Source organism: Mchenga conophoros, linkage group LG18, assembly GCF_057382185.1.
Source record: "Mchenga conophoros isolate Kocher_MC1m ecotype Shallow Benthic linkage group LG18, M_conophoros_male_GT1.1, whole genome shotgun sequence".
In the NCBI taxonomy this organism is placed as follows: domain Eukaryota; kingdom Metazoa; phylum Chordata; class Actinopteri; order Cichliformes; family Cichlidae; genus Mchenga; species Mchenga conophoros.
Window position 1 is genome coordinate 32,607,880 of NC_140543.1, and position 24,463 is coordinate 32,632,342.

Genomic DNA, 24,463 nt, shown 5'->3' on the forward strand with positions numbered 1-24,463 from the left:
TATTCCAAGAAGGTCACTCCTCTCTCCCTCCCCTGTACTGTGATACCACACATACAGTAAAAGCATACTCCTGCAGGGGTGTGTTAGTATGCCTCAACAAACACAGCCACATCCCAGCTTGATAAAAACATGAGTTGCCTGCAGTAGCTTCCTATCCATTGTGTTACACCATGAGCCCACAGTAAGGTAAACTTCACTCTGCTGTTAAAGTCACTATACACATTCAGTCCAGTTTAATCCTAAATTGGGCCAGAACACTAAAATTACAATTAATAAATCGTTTCAATAAAACACCTCCAAATTGTTCCCCTTTCATTCAGTGTAAAGACATTTAACTACCAAAGAAATAAAAAGAAGCAACACTACAAAGAAATTTTACTTCCACAGAAAAAAAGACTAAAAAATTACAGAGAAGACATTGGCAGCTCATTACTCATTACAATTATGTTTTTCTATAAAGTGGTTTTAGATATTTGTGCTTACAAACGATGAAACATACACAATTAGTACAATAACTGTGACAAGATCAGGCCTAAAAGATACATAATAAAGTGTTTTTAATCTCTTGTTATTGTAAAAAGAATATACAGGTTTTAATTTAAAAAATCACCTTACTTTAAATGTAACATCAGACAAACAACACATGATATATTACATCATGTTTTTATTTACTGAACAAAATGTAGAAGCGGTGTGTAAACTAAGTGTACCCCATTTTTCAATAGCTTATTGATCCTCAAGCGAGGATGTTTCTGTATGACTTTTAGTCTCAACACTGTGAAAGTATTTTGTACTTACAGTGGGCTTATGTTGCAGCACAGTGGAGAGGATGCTACTGTAGGTCAGAACATGAAGTAAGGATTATTTTGAACCATGATTCATGCAAAGCTACTTTAGCTTACAGTGCGCATGTTGCAGAAGGTCCAGATGACTTCTTTTTACTGTATAACTCCTGATGCGTCAAACCTTAGACTTGAAAGAGTATATATATGTTTAAATCTAGATTTAAAAAAAGCTGAGAGTACTCCACACTGGGTCATGACTATGCACTGGTAAATTATCATGTGCCTGGTTGAGAGGAGATGACAAGAAATTGGTGTTAAGGCATCATTAATTAAATAATTTAATATAATAATAATTATTATATTAATTTAATAGAATAATTATTTATTTAAGTATTTATTATATATGATATTTATTTGTTTGAACTACACTTAATACTCTGTTTTTCTTTCTTGAATTAGAATTCTGATTGTACTGGTCTTGATCTTTCCGCTGCTATGTGTAAAGTGAGATAAGGCCACTCATGTTCAGTCCACTCTAAAGCAGTAAAGTAGGTGCTGTTTTAGTAAAATGAGGTGTGAGGATGAAAACGAGGCAGAACTAAAACATGCTGTCCTCAGTGACATTGAGGACACATGAGCACCTGGCTTCATATTCAGCTCATATTACAAAAAGGTGTATTAAAGGCCTTCATCCCAGCTGAGCACAGCAAAAGGAAGAGTAAACACCTGCTACTACTGAATAACAGAAATCGGAGGACATGGAAAAAACAATGCAGTTAAAAAAGCAGAGAAAACAGAAGCTGAAGAGAAACTCCCCTGTCTGAGACATTGATTGATATTGTGTCTGACGTGTCTTCACCATCCACCTAGAGATGTCAATGTGCCAGTCTAACAAGTCATTATGTAAAAATGATTCACCAAGTTCCTCTTAATATAGAATGTATTTGAACTGCAGTCAAGTTGTGTTATTCTCTTAATGTTGACCATGTTAAAGCAGCATTTTATCCTGTATAACATTAAGGCAGCTGTTAGAGTTCATTTTTGTCCATTTGACAGATTGTATATTGGCTCTTTCCTCTTCTCCTATCAAATAAGCGCTCCTCCAAACTGGAAGAAGTGCTGATATAAATCCTCCTGGAGAAAAACTCCTAACTTTGAAATCTTCTACTTTTTGGAAATGTAATGCAATGTATTTTCTGGTATACCACTCAAATTACTGACTGGCCTGGCTACTACTGACGATCCAGAATCAGATTTTTTGCCATGTAGGTTTTTAGTCTGATCAACCAAAAAACAACCAAAGTCACTGTAATCAGTGCAGACAGTTGTTTTTATTCAGTTGTAAAAATTATTCTTAATGAACAGGTCAAAGAGTACAGCGTTCAATGTCCTTTATGAATTATGCTACCGAGTTGCTTTAAGAAAGTAGTCTTTGAATTGTAATTCCAGAGAACTACTACTCTAAATACAAGATTAATTATGTTTACTATTAAATTGTTTTACTATTGAAACTAGGGCTGGGCGATATGGCCTAAAATCCATATTGCGGTATAATTTGAAGCATGTGCGGTAATGATATATATCGCGATCTATTCTTTTCTTCTGCATAATGTATTTTCTGCACTATAAGGCACACTTAAAATCCTTTAATTTTCTCAAAAATCAACAGTGCGCCTAATGTATGAATTCTGGTTGTGCTTACTGACCTCGAACTAATTATATGTGGTACACGGCGCTCAAAAATCTGTCAAAAATGTTTTAGTACGACTTTGGTAAGCTATGAAGCCGCACCGCTTGATGGATTGTTGGAGGATTACAGCTACCATAGTCAGGAGCCTCGCAGAGTAATCTGGGTCCAAAACTTATAGGTTCCAAAGTCAAACAAACACTGCAGCATCACTGAGAGTTAAAAACTGTCTAAATTCTTTCATCTTCCAACACAAATGAAGACAGAAAATAAACAGCAGTGACGTTTGTAGGGTTACTGAAGTTGGGCTAGCTGGTATATAATGATGTGCTACATGATCGCTAGCGACACAGCTATGTTAGCGTAACATAAACACAGTGAAGCTGAAGGATGAACGCTAACTTTTTTCCACTCGATACAAGTTAACGTGAGGGTTCCCGATGGTTAGGGACAAATGCAATCGCATGGCAGGATGCTGTAAACGGACCAAACTTCAGTCAGGAGAACAACTGAGATAATCCATCCACAATACGAGGTTAGTCATTAATATACTGCAACAACATGGGAATAGAGCAGCTGCGAGAGAATTCAACATTAATGAATCAATAGTACGGAAGTGGAGGAAGCGCAGTTTTTGGCTTTCTTCATATTCCAAAACGTGTTTCATCTCTTCGCTATTACTGTCACCCGGCATAATTTGCAGATGATATTGTTTGCAGCCGCTGCAATACTTTCAACCAAAACAGGCGCAGCTTGATGACACCATCAACATACGCTATTGCGGTAGAGCGGTATAGTCAAAATCTCTACCATTGGCCAAATTCATATCGTTTCTACCGTATACCGTTTATACCACCCACCCATAATTTAAACTATTATATATCTGAAAATTGCGCTGCTAATATTTTTATACAATTTCGATTACTTTTTACTCTATAAAAGAAGACAGCAGTGTATAATAAAGTCTAACAACTGGACTGAGCAACTCAAATTGAACAGTTTACTGACAGGTTTGTCATTAATGAAGTTTGGAACATCGAACAGCAAATCAAGATATGAATAACTTATTTTAACTTGGGTGCAACTTTTGTATTTAGATTGCATTTTCTTTCCAAGTCAATTAGGCATGGAAAAAAGTCAGCCTCGAATGGACATTTCAGGTCTCACTTGTGTGTCTGATGCATTTGAGGAGTTGTGATATGACAACATCAGAGAAACCCCTGTGGTAAAACATCTGCTCTCAGACACAGTATGATCCTCTCTCTTGGACAGGAACACTCATATGACCTACAGGCCTACTGCGTATAGTCACCAATGCTTAGATGTTCTCGTTGTTGTGTCTCCCTCAACTATACTTTCATCCAGCCTATGAATTAAGAAAATACAAAAAAAGCTAAAATATTAGTAGTGCACTAATTATGCCTGGAAAAACTGTACTAAACATATGCATATTTTTCATTTTTGAGATCAACTCTACTTACCATTTACAGGCCTAACATACATTAAAACATACATTAAATGTAGCTTTTTCACAACTCTTGCAGCATTCATTCTGACAGTCATAATTCTGTTTGCCTGTAGCACTTGACTAGGCTTGGTTTGTGGGGGTCAGAGTAAGAGTTTTGTATCAGACTACTGATTGTGCAAGGCAAACTAAAATGTTAACATAATAAACTGCTTATAAATCATCAAACCATGTTGATATCATCAGGGTTAACTCCTGTTAGAGGTAGACTCCATTGTTTCTCATACCCAACAGAGGACAACTCCTCTGGCTGCAAAGGTCAGACTGTATAGACGTCTGTGAAAAGACATCACTTGACTCTGCTAAAGAGAGATACAGTACTGGGTTGGGTGTGCGGGTATGAGCAAGGGGAAGATCGAGTATATGTCCTTTAGTTACCAACATGCCATATTAGTGCCATAGACAAGGGTTTATGCATTATTTTGGCTCCTTAAAGCTCTGGATTATTGCAAGTAAAACATTAAAAGCCAGACAGGTTCACTTTCAACTCGATGGATGAGGCTGTGCCTCAAGGTGGGTGCTAATTATGGCTTTGTGTGTGTGTGTGTGTGTGTGTGTGTGTGTGTGTGTGTGTGTGTGTGTGTGTGTGTGTGTGTGTGTGTGTGAAGGCAATGATGCTAAGGCAGCACTGTCTCCAGACCGACACAGCATGACAATGACACGAAGGGAGAAGGACAAAAAAGAGGGATGGAACAGAAACTGAGAGAAAGAGAAAGTGAAATAAAAATGAAACTATGAAAAAATGCAGAGAACAAGCCTGAGAGAAAAGACAGACAATCCTACAGCCAGTTTCAGTCTAGACAAGGTCAGCCAAAGTGTCATGTACACTTTAAAGCAATCTTTAAAGCGACACACAGTCCCAGGAAGATCCCTGATAGCCTGGATATGTAGAGTATAATCTGAGGAACATGAGCTATCCCTGTTTATATGAACTTAAACCATTCTGAATTAAAGAAAAATCTGTGAATATATGTGAATTAATGATGATGCTGAACTACAGGGAGTGCAGAATTATTAGGCAAATGAGTATTTTGTCGACATCATCCTCTTCATACATGTTGTCTTACTCCAAGCTGTCTAGGCTCGAAAGCCTGCTACCAATTAAGCATATTAGGTGATGTGCATCTCTGTAATGAGAAGGGGTGTGGTCTAATGACATCAACACCCTATATCAGATGTGTATAATTATTAGGCAACGTCCTTTCCTTTGGCAAAATGGGTCAAAAGAAGGACTTGACAGGCACAGAAAAGTCAAAAATAGTGAGATATCTTGCAGAGGGATGCAGCAGTCTCAAAATTGCAAAGCTTCTGAAGCGTGATCATCGAACAATCAAGCGTTTCATTCAAAATAGTCAACAGGGTCGCAAGAAGCGTGTGGAAAAACCAAGGCGCAAAATAACTGCCCATGAACTGAGAAAAGTCAAGCGTGCAGCTGCCAAGATGCCACTTGCCACCAGTTTGGCCATATTTCAGAGCTGCAACATCACTGGAGTGCCCAAAAGCACAAGGTGTGCAATACTCAGAGACATGGCCAAGGTAAGAAAGGCTGAAAGACGACCACCACTGAACAAGACACACAAGCTGAAACGTCAAGACTGGGCCAAGAAATATCTCAAGACTGGTTTTTCTAAGGTTTTATGGACTGATGAAATGAGAGTGAGTCTTGATGGGCCAGATGGATGGGCCCGTGGCTGGATTGGTAAAGGGCAGAGAGCTCCAGTCCGACTCAGACGCCAGCAAGGTGGAGGTGGAGTACTGGTTTGGGCTGGTATCACCAAAGATGAGCTTGTGGGGCCTTTTCGGGTTGAGGATGGAGTCAAGCTCAACTCCCAGTCCTACTGCCAGTTTCTGGAAGACACCTTCTTCAAGCAGTGGTACAGGAAGAAGTCTGCATCCTTCAAGAAAAACATGATTTTCATGCAGGACAATGCTCCATCACACGCGTCCAAGTACTCCACAGCGTGGCTGGCAAGAAAGGGTATAAAAGAAGAAAAACTAATGACATGGCCACCTTGTTCACCTGATCTGAACCCCATTGAGAACCTGTGGTCCATCATCAAATGTGAGATTTACAAGGAGGGAAAACAGTACACCTCTCTGAACAGTGTCTGGGAGGCTGTGGTTGCTGCTGCACGCAATGTTGATGGTGAACAGATCAAAACACTGACAGGATCCATGGATGGCAGGCTTTTGAGTGTCCTTGCAAAGAAAGGTGGCTATATTGGTCACTGATTTGTTTTTGTTTTGTTTTTGAATGTCAGAAATGTATATTTGTGAATGTGGAGATGTTATATTGGTTTCACTGGTAAAAATAAATCATTGAAATGGGTATATATTTGTTTTTTGTTAAGTTGCCTAATAATTATGCACAGTAATAGTCACCTGCACACACAGATATCCCCCTAAAATAGCTAAAACTAAAAACAAACTAAAAACTACTTCCAGAAACATTCAGCTTTGATATTAATGAGTTTTTTGGGTTCATTGAGAACATGGTTGTTGTTCAATAATAAAATTATTCCTCAAAAATACAACTTGCCTAATAATTCTGCACTCCCTGTATCTTCATTATCATGCAAAAGATAACTAACAATGAATTATTTAGTGAAATGTTATTGTTATTCTTTTTTCAGCCAGCATGCATTTCTGAATAGGGGACGAGGTTCGTTACTAGATTCATTATTCCCTAAATCTATAGACAATTAATCTGTGAAACAAATGCTAACTAAATATAACTGAAATAAGTGATTATGTAAAATAAGGACATACGGTGGTATTTTTTAAATTCATATCTGTGCAATATTATGTGACATTGTTAATTCTTGTTTGTTTTGTCTTGTTTCTTCTTCTTTTTTTTGGTTTTGGTCATATTTCTGATTGCCCATTTGGGGGCCCAGCATTAAATTCTTAATTCTTTATTTCTTTTTGTTTATTTATTTGCAAATGGCTACTTCCTACTATCCAACCATCTGGCTGGATCTGGTTCATACCAATCATTTGTCTAAAGAAGGCTAAGTTTCTCTCTTAATGGTTGTTTGGTTTCCAAGTACCTCTTTAGCTTGGCCCCATGGTAGCATTAACCAAATAGCTATAAACTCCAATTCTATGAAAAGCTTTGCTCTTAACCTTGATGCCCTAACATTTCCTTCTTTCATTTCTCTATGGTTCAATTATGGAAGGAAGGCAAGCAGTCTCAAAGCTTATCTCTCCACTGCGCCCTCATAGACAATGTTTGTATACTTTAAAACCACTATATAATATCTACTGCTACCATATTTATTTACCATGATGTAGGGAATGAATCACAGAAAAATATTCAGGCAACAGTTGCTGTATACACGTTTTTACAAGCATCTCAGATTTATTTATTTATTAAAAGTCAGTAACCAAGCGTATCAGACACGTTGTGCTGACAAAAAGCAATCGAAATCTCCTCCCCTATCCACCAGTCGTTCTTAACATCTAGTGATATGTCTTCAGTTCTCCATATTATAGTACCGCAAGCCAGGAAACATTACCAAACTAACAGGACAGTTGTACTCCACCATTTTCATAACACAGTTTTGATCAACTCAACATCTATGGAAGATTAACATGGTCATGTCAAACCTTGCTTTGGTGGTATTTTCATTTGAATCACAGGCTTGCGTGACAAATTATCATTTTGAGGCCAAGTCAGCTTCAAGTTGCTTTACTTTTTCAGCACATTTTGTCTGATATTATGAACAGTTAACAGAACTTTATCTGTGCTACATTACTTCCCTGAGATCCAGCCGCCTCCACACTAACTAATGTTTTCCTACAGCTTTGGACAAATCTGACGTGACTCTTTCACCGATCATCTTCAAAAGGTGTCAAGTTAATAATATGTTAGCAGTCACAAAGGATACAACGCAGCCTGGGAAATTATTTCTTCTATTTCTATAACTAATTATTTCTTCTGTGTTTCTTTAAGAGGTAAAGTCTGAAAATGAACTTTGACCCAGAGACGGACTGTCTAAAAAACGGATGGTGTCAAACTGAACTAGAAAAAAATTGCATTTCCTGCGAAAATGCTGTGTGGATGCCTTTATGCTGAGGATGTCTGCTGAAAAAAGCTGAAAAAGTTGAAAAAAAAAACAAAAAAAATATTGCCCTGAGCGGGATTCGAAACTGGCCCTTCTGATACTCAAGGGAGGTTCTCATCTCACTGCGCCACAGAAATTCTCACAAAGAAGAGGTGGAGAGACTGACAATTGTGCTGAAATGAGCAGAAGAGGCTTAGAATTGTGCTGATAAGAGGTGGAAAGGCTGAAAATGTTTCAGAAGAGGTGAATAAGCAGAATTTGGGCAGAAAAGAGGTGAAAACTCTGAATATTTTGCTGAAAAGGGTTCAATCAGCAAAATTTCTTCTGAAAAGAGTTCAATCAGCAGAATTTTGCTGAAAAATGTTTTTTTCTGAAAACAGCAGAAAAAACTGAAAATTTTGCTGAAAAGAGTTGAATGAGCAGAATTCTGCTGAAAAGAGGTTTTTGCTGAAAACAGCTGAAAAAGCTGGTATTTGTGCTGAAAACAGCAGAAAAAACTCCAAATTTTGCTGAAAAGAGTTCAATCAGAAGAATTCTGCTGAAAAGAGGATAAGTGGTGAAAAAACTCAAAATTGTGCTGAAAAGGGGTGAAAAAGCTTAAATTTGTGTTGAAAAGAGTTAAAAAAGTTTAAGTATTGACTGAAAGAAATGTTGCCATAAGCGGGATTTGAACCCGGGCCACCCAGTCTGAGAACGGACGCTCATCTCACTGAGCTAAAACACAGGTCAAGCCGGCAAGGAAAATCAGTGAGGCCACTGATGATATGGCAGAAATGGGCAAAAAATATTGCAAAAAAAATTCAATATCTCAAAAAGTATAGAAGTTATGAGCAACAAAAGTCATAGCCGGCATTAGCAGAAAGAGCAGAATTTTTTAAAGTTTGAATGGCGAAAATCGGATGAAAACTGTGGGAGTAGTTCCACGGCGAAAAGTGTACGGAAACACCCGGAATAATAAAGAATAAAGAGAAACAGGAACTCAATAGTGTGGATGCCCATTGAGGGCATCCACACAATTATAGTAAGTGTTGGATCCAAGCTGAGTGCCAGAGGTTCTTCAAGTGATCAGGTTTCTAACGTGACAAAAAAACTAAGCAGCATACAGTCTCCAATCCAATCACCGAGTCCTGTACCATAATGTTGCCTTTCTGTTGCTATTAAATTACATATATTATCATATAGATATGTGGTAGACTTTAAAATAACTTTAAGATATGGCGCACTACAATAACAGCCATACACAGATGGCACAGCTTCATTATTAAGCTTTCACTTACCATCAGATTGATAAGATGTAACTCATTTTAAAAGCACTGCAAGCCTAATGTTATTTCAAGCAGGCCATGAAGTCAAGCTTAGTTGCAATCCCAGCTGATCTCAGTGCTAGCACACATCAACTGATGGCTCATTCTACAGAACCAACTGGTAAATACAGGTTGTGTTTTTCAGTTTGAACTGGACGCCAGTGTGAGGCAGGCAACTTAAATTGAACTCTAGTGATGCCAAAATATCTAAATATCTAATGGGTTACCAACCAACCCATTCAGCCAGAAGATCACATGAAGAAAATCACTATGACTATGTTTAAATGCTTGTAGCAACTTACCGCTCTTGGTGTCCTTTCCATCCAGTAAGGGTCGGTAGTCACTCTTGGAGACCGTCTCCCCAACTTTGTCATCGTAGCTCTCTTTCTCCAGTGAAGCCACAAAGTCTCTCTTCAGGAGGGCATCACCAGGGGCCCCACCTTGGACGCCACCGCCACCCCCACCCAGAGCATCTCGCAGGCTCAGGTCCATAGTCCCGTTACTGGAGAGAAAAGGGACAAAATTACTTACATAAATTTTTGCTTAATGATATTTTTCTTCACCTTTAGTCAGGCGCCCATGTTGCTCACTACACTTATAAACTTTATCAGGCAGTTTTTGGGAAAAAATCTCCCAAGTTTTTTTTTAAACAGAGCAAGGGATTTTCAACATATGACTTCTTTTTTAGAAAACTTAAATTACTTATCTACAGAAAGTAGCAGGCATATTTCAGAAAAAATGACCTGGGTAAATATTAATAAGCAACTTGAAAACAGACCTTTTTATTGAACCATTTACTTCTTTTTAAGCACCTTTCAAATGCTCAAAGCTTGAAAAATCTAGTCAAAACTGAGGAGTATCTTTACACACAATATAAAAGCTTCACTGTTACTTGAGAAAGCATCGTGCCAAAAACAAAAGCAATCAGTTCAGAGTTGAAAAAAAAAAGAATTACTGATGATGAGATGAAACTATAAGCACAGATATGTTGCTTATGTGCGAAGAAAGAAGAAAGATCACCGTCCCCACAGTGAAACATGGTAGTGGGAGTATTATGCTGTGGGGATGTTTCAGTGCATCTGGAACTGGGAATTAGGGCTGTGCAATATGACCAAAATCTCATATCCCAATATAAGACATATATCGTCCCCTTAACGATATAAATCACAAAGATTTAACATTTTCTGTAAATGCTGTGAATCTCGGGCAGCTCGACTTGCGTTAAGTGTTTCCAGCTGGGCGTCATGTACCTGGAGTCGAGTGTTTTAACCGATGCATGAAGCGATACATTTTTAGACATAAGTTGTAACGGCCACCGTTTTCTTTGTGGGTATTTATTATACGGCGTGCTGCGGGAAAAAGGCTGTTCTAACGTTTGAGTCTAAGGTTTATTTTTTAGCACCTGGCGACTCTTTTTTGCTTCTCATCCGTAAATACTCTGCATACTCTTTCACGTGATTCAGTTTATTTTGAAAAGTCTCAACAGGATCTTGAGCTTTATTGTGAAAGGGTTATGTGGAAAATAAACAAGCGGACACGCGATGGTTTTACTGTCGTTGTTGCTAACGGCAACGCATAAAAACAGGCGCTTGTCCGTCTGTAGTGTGGTTATATTAAATATAAGAGAAAGAGAGAACTTTAAGAAATTAATACAGCCACTACAGTGACCATCAAAACGATGAAAAAATATTGCCATAAACAGTTTATTTTGCGACACCACTAAACAAACGATAGCGTAAACTGAAACGATAGATGTTTTTATATTGCATCCAATATATATCGTTATATCGAACAGCCCTACTGGGAATCGTATTAATTTGGAAGGAATCTTAATGCTTAATTAAATGCTTAATTGAAGCACCTGTTCAGCAAGCTCCAATGTGGAGAAAAGTAGAGCGGTAATATACAGTACAGCATAAAAAGCAAATATGATGCAAACTAATCCATGACACAGAGGCACAATTTGACTGACAAACCGTTTCTGGAATAAGATGCATCAAGGAAGGAAATAAGAATATGAAATGCACTTCATCCTGACATAACTTAAATCAATATGTTCAGTTAAGAAATTACCCCTTACAACTTTCTAAATCCCACAAATACACACTGCAGCCCAACACTTAGACAGCATGACCCTATTACAAACTCTTCTTTCTCCCTGTCCTTTATTTCTGTTTATCCCTCCATCCACACTCGCGGCAAACAAGCTGTCATTGTCTTGCAACTGTACCAAACACACACACACTGACACTCTGTGGCCAGCAGCCAGGATGAGGACATACAGTAGAGTGTTAGCAGGCCTTGAGAAGAACTGTAGGCCATTGTTTCAGGGGTCAGACACCTTACAGTGGTCACCACACACAACATTCCCAAACTGAGAGTCACTTTGGGGTTCTTTAACAGTCTTGTTTTCTCTTGTTGGTTTTCACTGTTGCGCTAATCCACATGCAAATGTATTATTTTTTCACTCTCCTCTCATTTTTCTCATAAACATACATTTTTACCAAAAGTGCTCATTCCAAGTACTTTGTGTCACAGTCACACATTCCTCCTGACTCTTCCTCACACAAACACAATCAGGATGTACTCAATAATGCCATCATTCTAATTTTTAAAATGAACTATCCCTAAATAGAAGCCTCCATTGCCCTCCTAGCGTATTATACTGCAATATTTATCGCTTCATTGGACAGGTTTCATCAGCCAGAACATTCAGAGGCCTGAACTTGGGGTTCTTTTGGGGGGGGGGGGGGGGGGGGGGGGCTTTTTTTTGCCTCATTGAATCTGTCTATCTACTGTTTTTACTCACAATAGCAGACATTTTTTTTATCATTACTGACATACAGAATTATACAGAATAACAATTAAGTTTTGTGTCTGGAAATACAACCCATACAGAAGCTTATCCAGAATCCCAATTATGGAAAAGCTTCACGTTTTGAAGGCAACAGTGTATATAATTTCTAGATTCAATACGAAGATTTACTTACAGAGAATTACTCAAAACAATGATAAAAACACTAAAGATGATCACAGGACTCTGCAGTTCTGCTCAGTTTGAAGCTGCTTTTTGTCTATTTATGTCTGCAGTACGCAGATATTTTCAGATGAAAAAGCTCTGATAAAACCAATGTGCATTACATCCTCTACAGCATGCATAGTTAATGAGTGGCTAGTGAATAAGCTGTAATAGCTGTATTACAGCTGAGCTGTAAGAAGAGTGAATCTGGCTTATATATTTCTCAATATTTCTTCCCACAATGTATAATACATATGAAATAACATTATCTTAAGGTAGTACTAGTACTAGTAAAAGTGGTGCACTCCAAAATTTTAAAGTAAAGTTAACAGCTGGTCATGCTCATCATTTTAGATGCAGAATAATATATTCTGTTTGTTTTTAGGTAGTTTTCTAAAAATGTAATCTGCAAAGTCAACAGTTACTATACCTGTGAACTGTATTACAATGTTGAAATATAGTGGACAACTACAAGAAAGTTGCACTAAACAGAGACAGTTAGTTAAGTTTAAAATATGTGAAAATTTATTTCTATTCAAATAAACATTCTGTGAATCACATTTTCTTTTTTTTCTTCTTTTTTTTTTTACAAACAACATTATTTCAACAGGATGGCTACAATCAGTGGGTTCCCTCTTAGAATAAACTTTAACATCAGTGCGACACATCTGTATTATCATGTTACTATGTTACTATGCAAAGAAAAAGCAGTACATAAAGTAAGGAGGAAAAAAGAAAAAGCTTATAGTGACGGTAAGACTGTTGAGTGAGCTGTTCAGGTCTGAAGGATTAAAAACTGTCTTTCTACCCGAAAACCACCACCTCTCCCTGTCTGAAGCCAACCGTCTGCTACGTAATCACTTCACCCTCCAAACCACTGGCAGTCCTCACACAAGCTAGGACACACACACTGGCAGGAATTTAAACACTTTGCTGTACCGTCATAATACAACTGAGATTAACCTGAGGATATTTTTGTAACTGTGTGTGAGGTAACGCGAAACCTAATGTCAATTAAGCTCTATTTCCAAATTGCTGCCTTTTTCTGCTTTACATAAAAAGGGTATTAGCTAGGTTTTGTAATTATTTTGACCAGGCTGACAAAGTTTTCTGGGAGGAGTTTGCATTATAGATTTTTCAATCTTAAAGTATCAGTAAATAGAGTAACTCTTAGAATTGCAAGAGTCATTGAACAAAAATGTCTTTTCATCATTTCAATCACTACAACATTAAACAACAATTTATGTAGAAAAAAGTAGAAAAAAAATGCTTGCATCAGTGGGTGTGAATGGGTGAATGAGCTATGCTGTCTAAAGTGCTTAGAGTGCTCAGTCAGACCACATAATCTGCTCCAATAAAACCAAACAAAAAGGGAAATGTCATACTAAAACTAAAAATGTATACTGTTACATTTCTGCTATAGACGCTGATGCATTCTTAAATGAAGATAAATGAAGATTTGTGATGCAAAAAAGTTTTTAACAATCAAAATCAACAATTAAACTATCAGTTGGTTGGAAAGTGTTTATTTACAACATTCTTAACTGTCACAGTTTATTTGATCTATTGAATTTGTAAGTTAGCTCACATCCAAATTCTAATTAGTGTCTAATTTTTAATGCAGTCTTATTGGAGAGAGTCAGAAGATAAACCAAAATATCCCCCCCCCCCCCCCCCCCAAAAAAAAAAAAAAAACCAAAAAACTATTATATAAAAGTTAGAAGTTAATTTGCATGTCACTGAGTGAAATATTTGATCCCCTACAATACAGCTAGAATTTTGGCTCCCACAGATTGGCTCAATCAATTGTAGATAGTCCTGATCTCAACTTGTTATGTGATTAAAGCACACCTGTCTACAGAATCAATTTCCAATTCCAGCCTCTCCACCACTATGGGCAAGACCAAAGAGCAGTCATATGGTAAATGAAGTAGTTATTATATAGGTCTTTTCTACTCTGAGAAGTCAAAACAATTTATACAACTTGTCTCATTCACACAAGCACTTTTTTCTGTACACATTTGCATATTATCTAACATTCCCACACATTCATATGCCACTGGACTTCCTGAGCTACATATACTTGGATGTCAGGACCTAGAATGGGTCTACAATCCAACTGTAGGCCCATTGTAGCCTTCAATCCCTGGGCTACAAAACTATCAACAATAATAAACAAAGTGCTGTACAGCTATTTGAAACTAAAAGGATAAATAAATAAAAGCAATACATAGCAATACAAGTAAAAAACACAATACAAGTTAAAAACAATACGAATTTAAAAACTAGAAAGCCTAGAATTAAGACATGTAGGATAGGTTGAACAAATGTGTCTTCAACTTAATTTTAAAAATCCCCACAGAGCATGCCTGCCTAACATCTTGAGGGAGGTTGTTCCACAAATATGGTACACGAAAAGAAAACGCACGTTCTCCAATTGTCTTTTTTCTGGCTCTGGGAACCTTTAGAAGGCCAGAGTCCTAAGATCGTAGAGCACGGCATGGAACATAAAGGTGTAAAAGGTCAGAGAGGTATGACGATGCCAATCCACTGGCCTTGTAGGTGAGCAGCAGGATCTTAAAATCTGCTCGAACCTAACAAGGTAGCCAACGAAGAGATCTCAGTAGAGGGGTAATGTGCTCAAATTTCCCAGTTCTTGTTAAAATGCGAGCAGCTGCATTTTGCACCATCTGTAGACCTCTAAAGCTTTTCTTTGGTAGCCCAGAAAGAAGAGCATTACAATAATCAATACGTGAAGACACAAATGCATGGACAAGAACCTCTGCAATGTCGTTGGCAAAAGTTGATTTTGAATTTGGCTATGTTCCTCAAATGATACAAGGCAGTCTTTGTTATCTCTTTAACATGAGACTTGAAGGAGAGCACCATGTCGAACCACACGCCCAAGTTTTTTACCTTGTCCCTGCAATTTATGTCATCAATTTTCAAGATGAAATTTTGGGACAAGTACTGAAGTTTTTTGACAAGTACTCTGTCTTATCAGTGTTTAGGAGCAAGAAATTATCCGATAACCAGCCCCTAATTGCAGATAGATAAGATTCTAGTTTAGACACCTCAGCACAATTTCCAAAGGTTAGAGGAACATAAAGCTGCAGGTCGTTAGCGTAACAATGAAAGGTTACATTAAAAGAACGTAAAAGAACACCAAGAGGCAGCAGATACATAGAAAACAGCAATGGTCCAAGTACAGAGCCCTGAGGGACCCCATGCCTCATTGCCCAGGTCTCGGAGAGATCATTTTTAAAACTAACAGTCTGAGACCTCCCAGACAGGTAAGATCTCAGCCATGATAAAATATTTCCTGTAACTCCAATAAAATGTTCAACCCTATCCAATAAAATACAGTGATCCACAGTGTCAAACGCAGCACTTACAGTGGGGCAAAAAAGTATTTAGTCAGCCACCGATTGTGCAAGTTCCCCCACTTAAAATGATGACAGAGGTCAGTAATTTGCACCAGAGGTACACTTCAACTGTGAGAGACAGAATGTGAAAAAAAAATCCATGAATTCACATGGTAGGATTTGTAAAGAATTTATTCGTAAATTAGGGTGGAAAATAAGTATTTGGTCACCTCAAACAAGGAAAATCTCTGGCTCCCACAGACCTGTAACGTCTTCTGTAAGAAGCTTTTCTGTCCCCCACTCGTTACCTGTATGAATGGCACCTGTTTGAACTCATCATCTGTATAAAAGACACCTGTCTACAGCCTCAAACAGTCAGACTCCAAACTCCGCCATGGCCAAGACCAAAGAGCTTTCGAAGGACACCAGGAAAAGTATTGTAGAACTGCACCAGACTGGGAAGAGTGAATCTACAATAGGCAAGCAGCTTGGTGTGAAAAAAATCCATGAATCCACATGGTAGGATTTGTAAAGAATTTATTCGTAAATTAGGGTGGAAAATAAGTATTTGGTCAATAACAAAAATACAACTCAATACTTTGTAACATAACCTTTGTTGGCAATAACAGAGGTCAAACGTTTACTATAGGTCTTTACCAGGTTTGCACACACAGTAGCTGGTATTTTGGCCCATTCCTCCATGCAGATCTTCTCGAGAGCAGTGATGTTTTGGGGCTGTCGCCGAGCAACACGGACTTTCAACTCCCGCCACAGATTTTCTATGGGGTTGAGGTCTGGAGACTGGCTAGGCCACTCCAGGACTTTCAAATGCTTCTTACGAAGCCACTCCTTTGTTGCCCGGGCGGTGTGTTTTGGATCATTGTCATGTTGGAAGACCCAGCCTCGTTTCATCTTCAAAGTTCTCACTGATGGAAGGAGGTTTTGGCTCAAAATCTCACGATACATGGCCCCATTCATTCTGTCCTTAACACGGATCAGTCGTCCTGTCCCCTTGGCAGAAAAACAGCCCCATAGCATGATGTTTCCATCCCCATGCTTCACAGTAGGTATGGTGTTCTTGGGATGCAACTCAGTATTCGTCTTCCTCCAAACACGACGAGTTGAGTTTATACCAAAAAGTTCTACTTTGGTTTCATCTGACCACATGACATTCTCCCAATCCTCTGCTGTATCATCCATGTGCTCTCTGGCAAACTTCAGACGGGCCTGGACATGCACTGGCTTCAGCAGCGGAACACGTCTGGCACTGCGGGATTTGATTCCCTGCCGTTGTAGTGTGTTACTGATGGTGACCTTTGTTACTTTGGTCTCAGCTCTCTGCAGGTCATGCACCAGGTGCCCCCGTGTGGTTCTGGGATCTTTGCTCACCGTTCTCATGATCATTTTGACCCCACGGGATGAGATCTTGCGTGGAGCCCCAGATCGAGGGAGATTATCAGTGGTCTTGTATGTCTTCCATTTTCTGATGATTGCTCCCACAGTTGATTTTTTTCACACCAAGCTGCTTGCCTATTGTAGATTCACTCTTCCCAGTCTGGTGCAGGTCTACAATACTTTTCCTGGTGTCCTTCGAAAGCTCTTTGGTCTTGGCCATGGCGGAGTTTGGAGTCTGACTGTTTGAGGCTGTGGACAGGTGTCTTTTATACAGATGATGAGTTCAAACAGGTGCCATTCATACAGGTAACGAGTGGGGGACAGAAAAGCTTCTTACAGAAGACGTTACAGGTCTGTGGGAGCCAGAGATTTTCCTTGTTTGAGGTGACCAAATACTTATTTTCCACCCTAATTTACGAATAAATTCTTTACAAATCCTACCATGTGAATTCATGGATTTTTTTTCACATTCTGTCTCTCACAGTTGAAGTGTACCTCTGGTGCAAATTACTGACCTCTGTCATCATTTTAAGTGGGGGAACTTGCACAATCGGTGGCTGACTAAATACTTTTTTGCCCCACTGTATGTGTGTCTGTGTGTTACACCGGAGCTCTTTAAAGGGGGAAGCTTGACAACCAAGCTAGCTACCATTAGCTGACAACTTAGCACTGATGTTCTTTCACTCAAATGATGTTACTTCTGGTTCCAAACATACAGCAGCAACAGCTCTGAGAAATCAAATAATAAATGATGACATCCATCTTTTACACTCTTAATGATCAGCATGAATGGTAGATATAGACTACAAATAAAACTTGCATATGACTCAAATGCGCAAGTTGAGTTTGATATATTTTTGCAATGTGCACTTATCAGAAAACTGTGCCAACATTGAAAACAGGAACTGCTGAGATTGATAAGAATTTGGAAGCTCTTCTCAATTCCAATCCCTACGCTTGTTCTCAACCAAAGCCAGACTGATAGTTCTGACAAAAGCAGAAAACAACTTGACCACTTTTATTCTGATGCAACACAGAGGCATCAGGGAAAACAATACTAGCTAGCTAGATTTTAAAAAGAGAGATGAAGACCCAGCTGAAACTGATTCTATGATGATGACAGGTAGCATGAGTGCCTGAGAAGTTGGACTAAGACTCAATTCGCTATCAGGCCGTTGGTGCTGAACATCTCTTGCCCTTGTTGTGTTTTGACCAAGTTAACATCACTGATGTGACTGTACTGACCATTCATAATCAATGATTATTATGGGATTTACACAAAATGTGGTACTTTTGTGCATGTCCTAAACATATGTCAGTGTGCACATAACTTTCCATTGTTAATATATTATTATATAGTATTATATCATATAGTGTTCCTAGGAAGACAAGCAGCTGGGCCCAGTACATTGTGAGATTAGTGGTGACAGCCAGGGGCTTGAAGTATAGTGGAAGTATAGTGTGTGCGGCTGAGCTGTAAAGCTGCAGCACGAGTGTGTGAACAGCAACCGTTAATAAAGCAAGTATGCTGAAAAGCACTGAACCGTGGACTGTGGTCTGCTGCGTGATTACTACACAGCTACGTCCATAACGTAAAGTAAACCTCTGAGCTACAGCAGCAGCACAAGTTCAGCCACAAGCAAAACTGGTGATTCGCTTCTCTACACCGCTGACTTTAACACTTCACGCTTGCAACCGTGACTATGTGATTACTGTTTTGTTCACCACAGACGTCTGCATGACAGAAGACTCAATGCAACCAGGTGGAGAGATGGACTCCAGGACACTATCAGTTACTGTCAAGATCGAATTCACACAATTTTCTTTTACACTGTTTTCTGCTTTTGTCAGAACTATCAGTCTGGCTTTGGTTGAGAACAAGCGTAGGGATTGGAATTGAGAAGAGCTTCCAAATTCTTATCAATCTCAGCAGTTCCTGTTTTCAATGTTGGCACAGTTTTCTGATAAGTGCACATTGCAAAAATATATCAAACTCAACTTGCGCATTTGAGTCATATGCAAGTTTTATTTGTAGTCTATATCTACCATTCATGCTGATCATTAAGAGTGTAAAAGATGGATGTCATCATTTATTATTTGATTTCTCAGAGCTGTTGCTGCTGTATGTTTGGAACCAGAAGTAACATCATTTGAGTGAAAGAACATCAGTGCTAAGTTGTCAGCTAATGGTAGCTAGCTTGGTTGTCAAGCTTCCCCCTTTAAAGAGCTCCGGTGTAACACACAGACACACATACAGTGGGGCAAAAAAGTGATTTTTTACAAAAAATCCTGCTGGAAGAGTTCAATACATGTCTCCCTGAAAACATTGTCGTGTATCTTAATGAGCAGAAGGTGGGGTTACTGTCTAAAGCCGCGGTCCTTGCCGACGAGTTTGTGTTAACTCATCGTGCTGCACTTTCGACAGAGCGCCGTGAGTACACTTCCTCACCTCGTCCTGTCAGAAGTTATAGGGTTTCCCCTAAGCGCCAGACACGTTCTGCTGCTATTCCTATGTCAGATCGCAAATGTTTTTATTGTCATGAAATCGGGCACCTCGTTGCTGCTTGCCCATCACTACAGCGCAGGGAGCAGGCCAACACGGTGAGGAAGCCGAAAAGTGTGGGTTTCGTTCGTTCTATGTCAGCTTCCACTTCACCTAGCAATGGAGTGGGAAGTGAAGGCTTTGATGAGAGCTACTGCCCTTTTGTGTCGGAGGGGTTTGTTTCGTTGAATGAAAAAGAGGAGGATCGGGTGCCGATCATGATTCTGCGTGACACTGGGGCCGCGCAGACTCTTATTTTGAAGGGTATTCTACCTTTTTCTGATGACTCTTTTTGTGGTTCGGATGCTCTTGTCTGGGGTGTAAAAATGGATGTACTGCGTGTGCCACTGCACAATGTGTTTCTTCAATCGCCGCTCGTTTCGGGTTCGGTACCGGTTGGCGTGCGCGACCAGTTGCCAGTGCCCGGAGTTGCGATGATTCTGGGGAATGATTTGGCTAACGGAAAAGTGTTTTCTACCCCGAGAGTGGTTGAGATACCGGTGCCTGATATTTCATTATCTAACCCTGTCGCTGAGGAGCGTTCCTCCTCTGTTTTTCCTGCTTGCGCGGTAACTCGTGCGCATAGGCGCAAGTACGGTGACGTGGATTTATCTGATTCTTTTCTCTGTGCTGGTGGTGGGCCGGAGTCTGAATCTGAAACCCGTGTTCCACTGACGGGCGACTCTGAGGCGATGCTGCCTATTAGCCCATCAGTGACACCTCAACTGTCTTTGGAAATCAACAAAAAGGAGTTGGTTTCGGCACAGCAGAGTGACCCGACTCTTGTGAGTTGTTTTTCCGCTGCCAACTCTAGCGACCAGTACCCTCGTGTTTATAGTGTCGAGGATGACGTGTTGATGCGTACTTGGTATCCGCCTACAGCTGGTGATTTGGGTTGGAATGTGTTTAAACAGGTTCTGGTGCCTCAACAGTACCGACCCAAAGTTCTTAGTCTTGCCCATGACAGTTTTTCTGGACATTTAGGTATTAGGAAAACCTATCACCGCATTCTGCGTCATTTCTTTTGGCCAGGATTGAAGAATGACGTTGCTCAGTATTGTCGTTCTTGTCACACCTGTCAGATTAGTGGTAAGCCTAACCAAGTCATTCCACCCGCTCCATTACACCCTATTCCAGTTTTAGGGGAACCTTTTGAACACATCCTCATCGACTGCGTTGGTCCGCTCCCTAAAACAAAATCGGGTCACCAGTACCTCTTGACTCTGATGTGTGTTGCTACCCGTTTTCCCGAGGCAATTCCGTTGCGCACCCTTAAGGTTAAACCAGTTGTTAAGGCATTGGTGAACTTTTTCTCTATTTTTGGTTTACCAAAAGCTGTTCAAACTGACCAAGGCTCTAATTTCATGTCTAGGATTTTTGCTCAGGTTTTGCAGTCACTTGGCATTAAACATCGGAAATCTAGTGCCTATCATCCGGAGTCGCAAGGTGCGCTCGAGCGGTTTCATCAGACATTGAAATCGATGATGCGGAAATTTTGCCTTGAGTCTCAAAAGGAGTGGGATGAGGGGTTGCCGCTGCTTCTTTTAGCAGTGAGAGAAAGTGTGCAGGAGTCGTTAGGATTTAGCCCTGCTGAGCTGGTGTTCGGTCACACAGTGCGTGGCCCCTTGCGATTGCTTAAGGAGAACTTCCTGTCCGACACTGTTGCCCCTAAGGAAAATGTGTTAGACTATGTGAGCTCTTTCAGAGAGCGTTTGCATAAAGCGTGCGCAATTGCACGGGATGCTCTCAGTGCAACACAAGGTAGGATGAAGAGGAAGTTTGATGTGAAGGCTGTGCAGCGAAAATTTGAGGTTGGTGATAAAGTTTTAACACTTTTACCGGTCCCTGGATCTTCCCTCCAGGCCAAGTTCAGTGGTCCGTATACAGTGCAGGCGAAATTGAGTGACACGGATTATGTCATCGACACCCCAGAGCGAAGGAAAAAGTGCCGTGTGTGTCATATTAATATGATGAAGCCCTACTTTGCTGGTGGTGTGTCAACAGTTGCGACTGTGGGGGTGCCGGTTTCCGAAACTCGGTATGACCCAGTAGGTGACGATTTGGTTTTCGGTTGTGCTGTGGGCTGCGCACGACTTAGGAATTCTGAAATCCTACGTGATTTAAGGTCACATTTAACTGGGGTAGACGATGATGTCCGAAATGACGTGTGTCGGTTGATTGAAAATCATCCTAATCTTTTCTCGGACACTCCATCCTGTACCACCGTGTTGGAGCATGATATCGATGTGGGGGACCATCCTCCAATCAAACAGCATGCCTACCGGGTGAATCCCACTACGCGTGCTCTTTTCCAGACAGAAGTCTCTTATCTGTTGGAGAATTGTCTTGCTGTCCCTAGCTCTAGTGCGTGGAGTTCCCCATGTCTCCTAGTGCCTAAAGCGGATAAGACCCCACGGTTTTGTACAGATTTTCGGAAGGTGAACAGTGTGACCAAGCCTGACTCCTATCCTCTGCCCAGAATGGAGGATTGTGTTGATAGGGTCGGTTCTGCGACCTTCGTTACCAAGCTGGACTTGTTAAAGGGCTATTGGCAAGTTCCCCTAACATCACGTGCGGCCGAAATCTCTGCTTTTGTTACTCCTGACCATTTTCTCCAGTACACTGTCATGCCTTTCGGGTTGCGCAACGCTCCTGCCACATTTCAACGGCTCATGAATATCGTGCTGGGCGGCGTCTGCAAGTGTGAAGTGTATTTGGATGACATTGTCGTCTATTCAGACACCTGGTCAGAGCATACGGAGACACTCACTGATGTGTTCCATCGCTTGGAAAGGGAATCCCTCACCCTCAACCTCGCCAAGTGTGATTTTGGTAAAGCCATGGTGACGTACTTAGGAAAGCAGGTGGGTCAGGGGCAAGTGCGCCCTATCTCGGCCAAAATCCAGGCCATACTGGATTTTCCCGCCCCTCAGACTAGGCGTGAGCTTCGCCGTTTCCTCGGCATGGTGGGCTACTACCGGGGTTTCTGTCAAAACTTCGCGGACGTGGTCGCACCTCTCACTAGCCTCACTAGTGTGTTGAGACCTTTTGTGTGGACCTCTGCGTGTCAGAGTGCGTTCTGGACTGTTAAGACTCTCCTGTGCAGTGCGCCAGTGCTGGCCGCCCCTGATTTTGCACGCCCTTTTAAGTTGGAAGTGGACGCCAGTGCAAACGGGGCAGGTGCCGTATTGCTGCAGGAAGACCATCATGGTGTGGATCACCCAATCGGCTATTTCTCAACGAAATTCAATGTCCATCAGCGAGGGTACAGCACGATTGAGAAAGAGGCCCTCTCTCTGCTGTTCGCATTGCAGCATTTCGAGGTGTATGTCGGTGGCAGTCCCTCGCCTGTGATTGTTTATACCGACCACAATCCCTTGGTATTCCTAATGCGGATGCAGAACTCGAACCAAAGGCTGATGAGGTGGTCCCTCCTGGTGCAGGAGTTTTCTGCCCCCCAAACACTCCCCTGTCCACCAGTCTCTCCACCAAACAGTGTTTAATTTCCGCCTTCTTAGCATTCAACGGAACATCCACCCCGAATAAGTTAGCCACTACCAACAAATCTGCTTTTGTGCACCGCTCCAACTTTTCAATGGAGGGACGTTGCGCAAAATCATCCATGTCAAACGACATCACGAGCAAAGCGAAAAAGGAAAACACAACTCCGCAGACACCCAACCGCATCCGCGCACTCCAGAGCCGCAAAACTCGCGCACGACGTTTTCCCCCCCACCACAAACGCAAAAAGGAAACGAACCAATCACACGAACGAAAAGGGACGAGCCCCCTTTTTTTTTTTCATTCACTTCTCATCTGTATGTGGGTTAAAATAGATTTACAAAATTGGAATGAATACAGTTCTGATTTTGTTACACATCTGGTCAAGTTATCATCTCACCATAGACTAGAAAACACTTGTTTTCATTACACAGAAAGATACAAGTCAGTTTTCAGCTAAGCTGTAGGTCAATTCAGCTCTGTGATGACTCACAGTACAATATCTAAATCTGTGCTAATGATGTAACAGCAGTGAATGGAGAGGTTAGTGGCCCCGGGGAGATACACTTTCCCACATTCACTGTGCTCGTTGGTGGCTAAAAATGGCAAAAAAATCATATGCATTTGCACTTCTGTTTGGCTTAGAAGACCACAAATATTTGTACCTACAGTATTAAGTGCAGTTACCAACACATGGTTATATTCAGGATTCTGGTTTATTATGAGATTTTATGAGTCAACATAGCACATATATTCATACACATCTGTGCATCCAGGCTCATTCACAAAAAAGTAGAGGAGCACATCGCTGCTGTAGCAGCACTTTCCATGACATTGAAAGTAGGAGTAATAAGAAAAAAGAATAATGGAAAATGTGTGTACTGAATTTATTGTCATTTTCCAGATCTAAGATCAAGAAGGACACTGTAATTTGGTTTGACATTGCATTCCACCAAATTTGAATCCTGGCTGCATCTCCATCGACCTGTTTCATATAGATTTGCACTTTGCACAAAAAAACAAAACAAAAAAACAAAAACGCAAATGGAACAAAACATAAACTCATTTAACACTGGTATGAGATTTGTACTAGTGACATCAAATACCTTAAGACAAGGTGTGTATTTCAGATGGAACTAAACATGACTTGATTGATGTATCTGTACCTTAAAGTAGGAAAACAGCTGGCTCAAAGTAATAAAAAAAACAACAACGTCTGTTAAGGGACAGTGGGCTGTATGCTCTTCCACCATCACAGCTGCAAATCTCTATT

General features: G+C 40.4%; 1 protein-coding gene across 5 annotated transcripts in view; it reads right to left on the minus strand.

Moving 5' to 3' along the window:
- The window catches only part of LOC146554218 (uncharacterized), a 135,715-nt gene that overhangs the window by 98,178 nt on the left and 13,074 nt on the right, over nucleotides 1-24,463 (minus strand). For all 5 annotated transcript variants that reach the window (XM_085253208.1, XM_085253212.1, XM_085253210.1 and 2 more), the window contains exon 2: nucleotides 9,671-9,870. In XM_085253208.1, coding sequence (XP_085109334.1) covers nucleotides 9,671-9,860 — 190 coding nt within the window. In that variant the 5' untranslated portion in view covers nucleotides 9,861-9,870. The remainder of the gene's footprint in view (nucleotides 1-9,670; nucleotides 9,871-24,463) is intronic.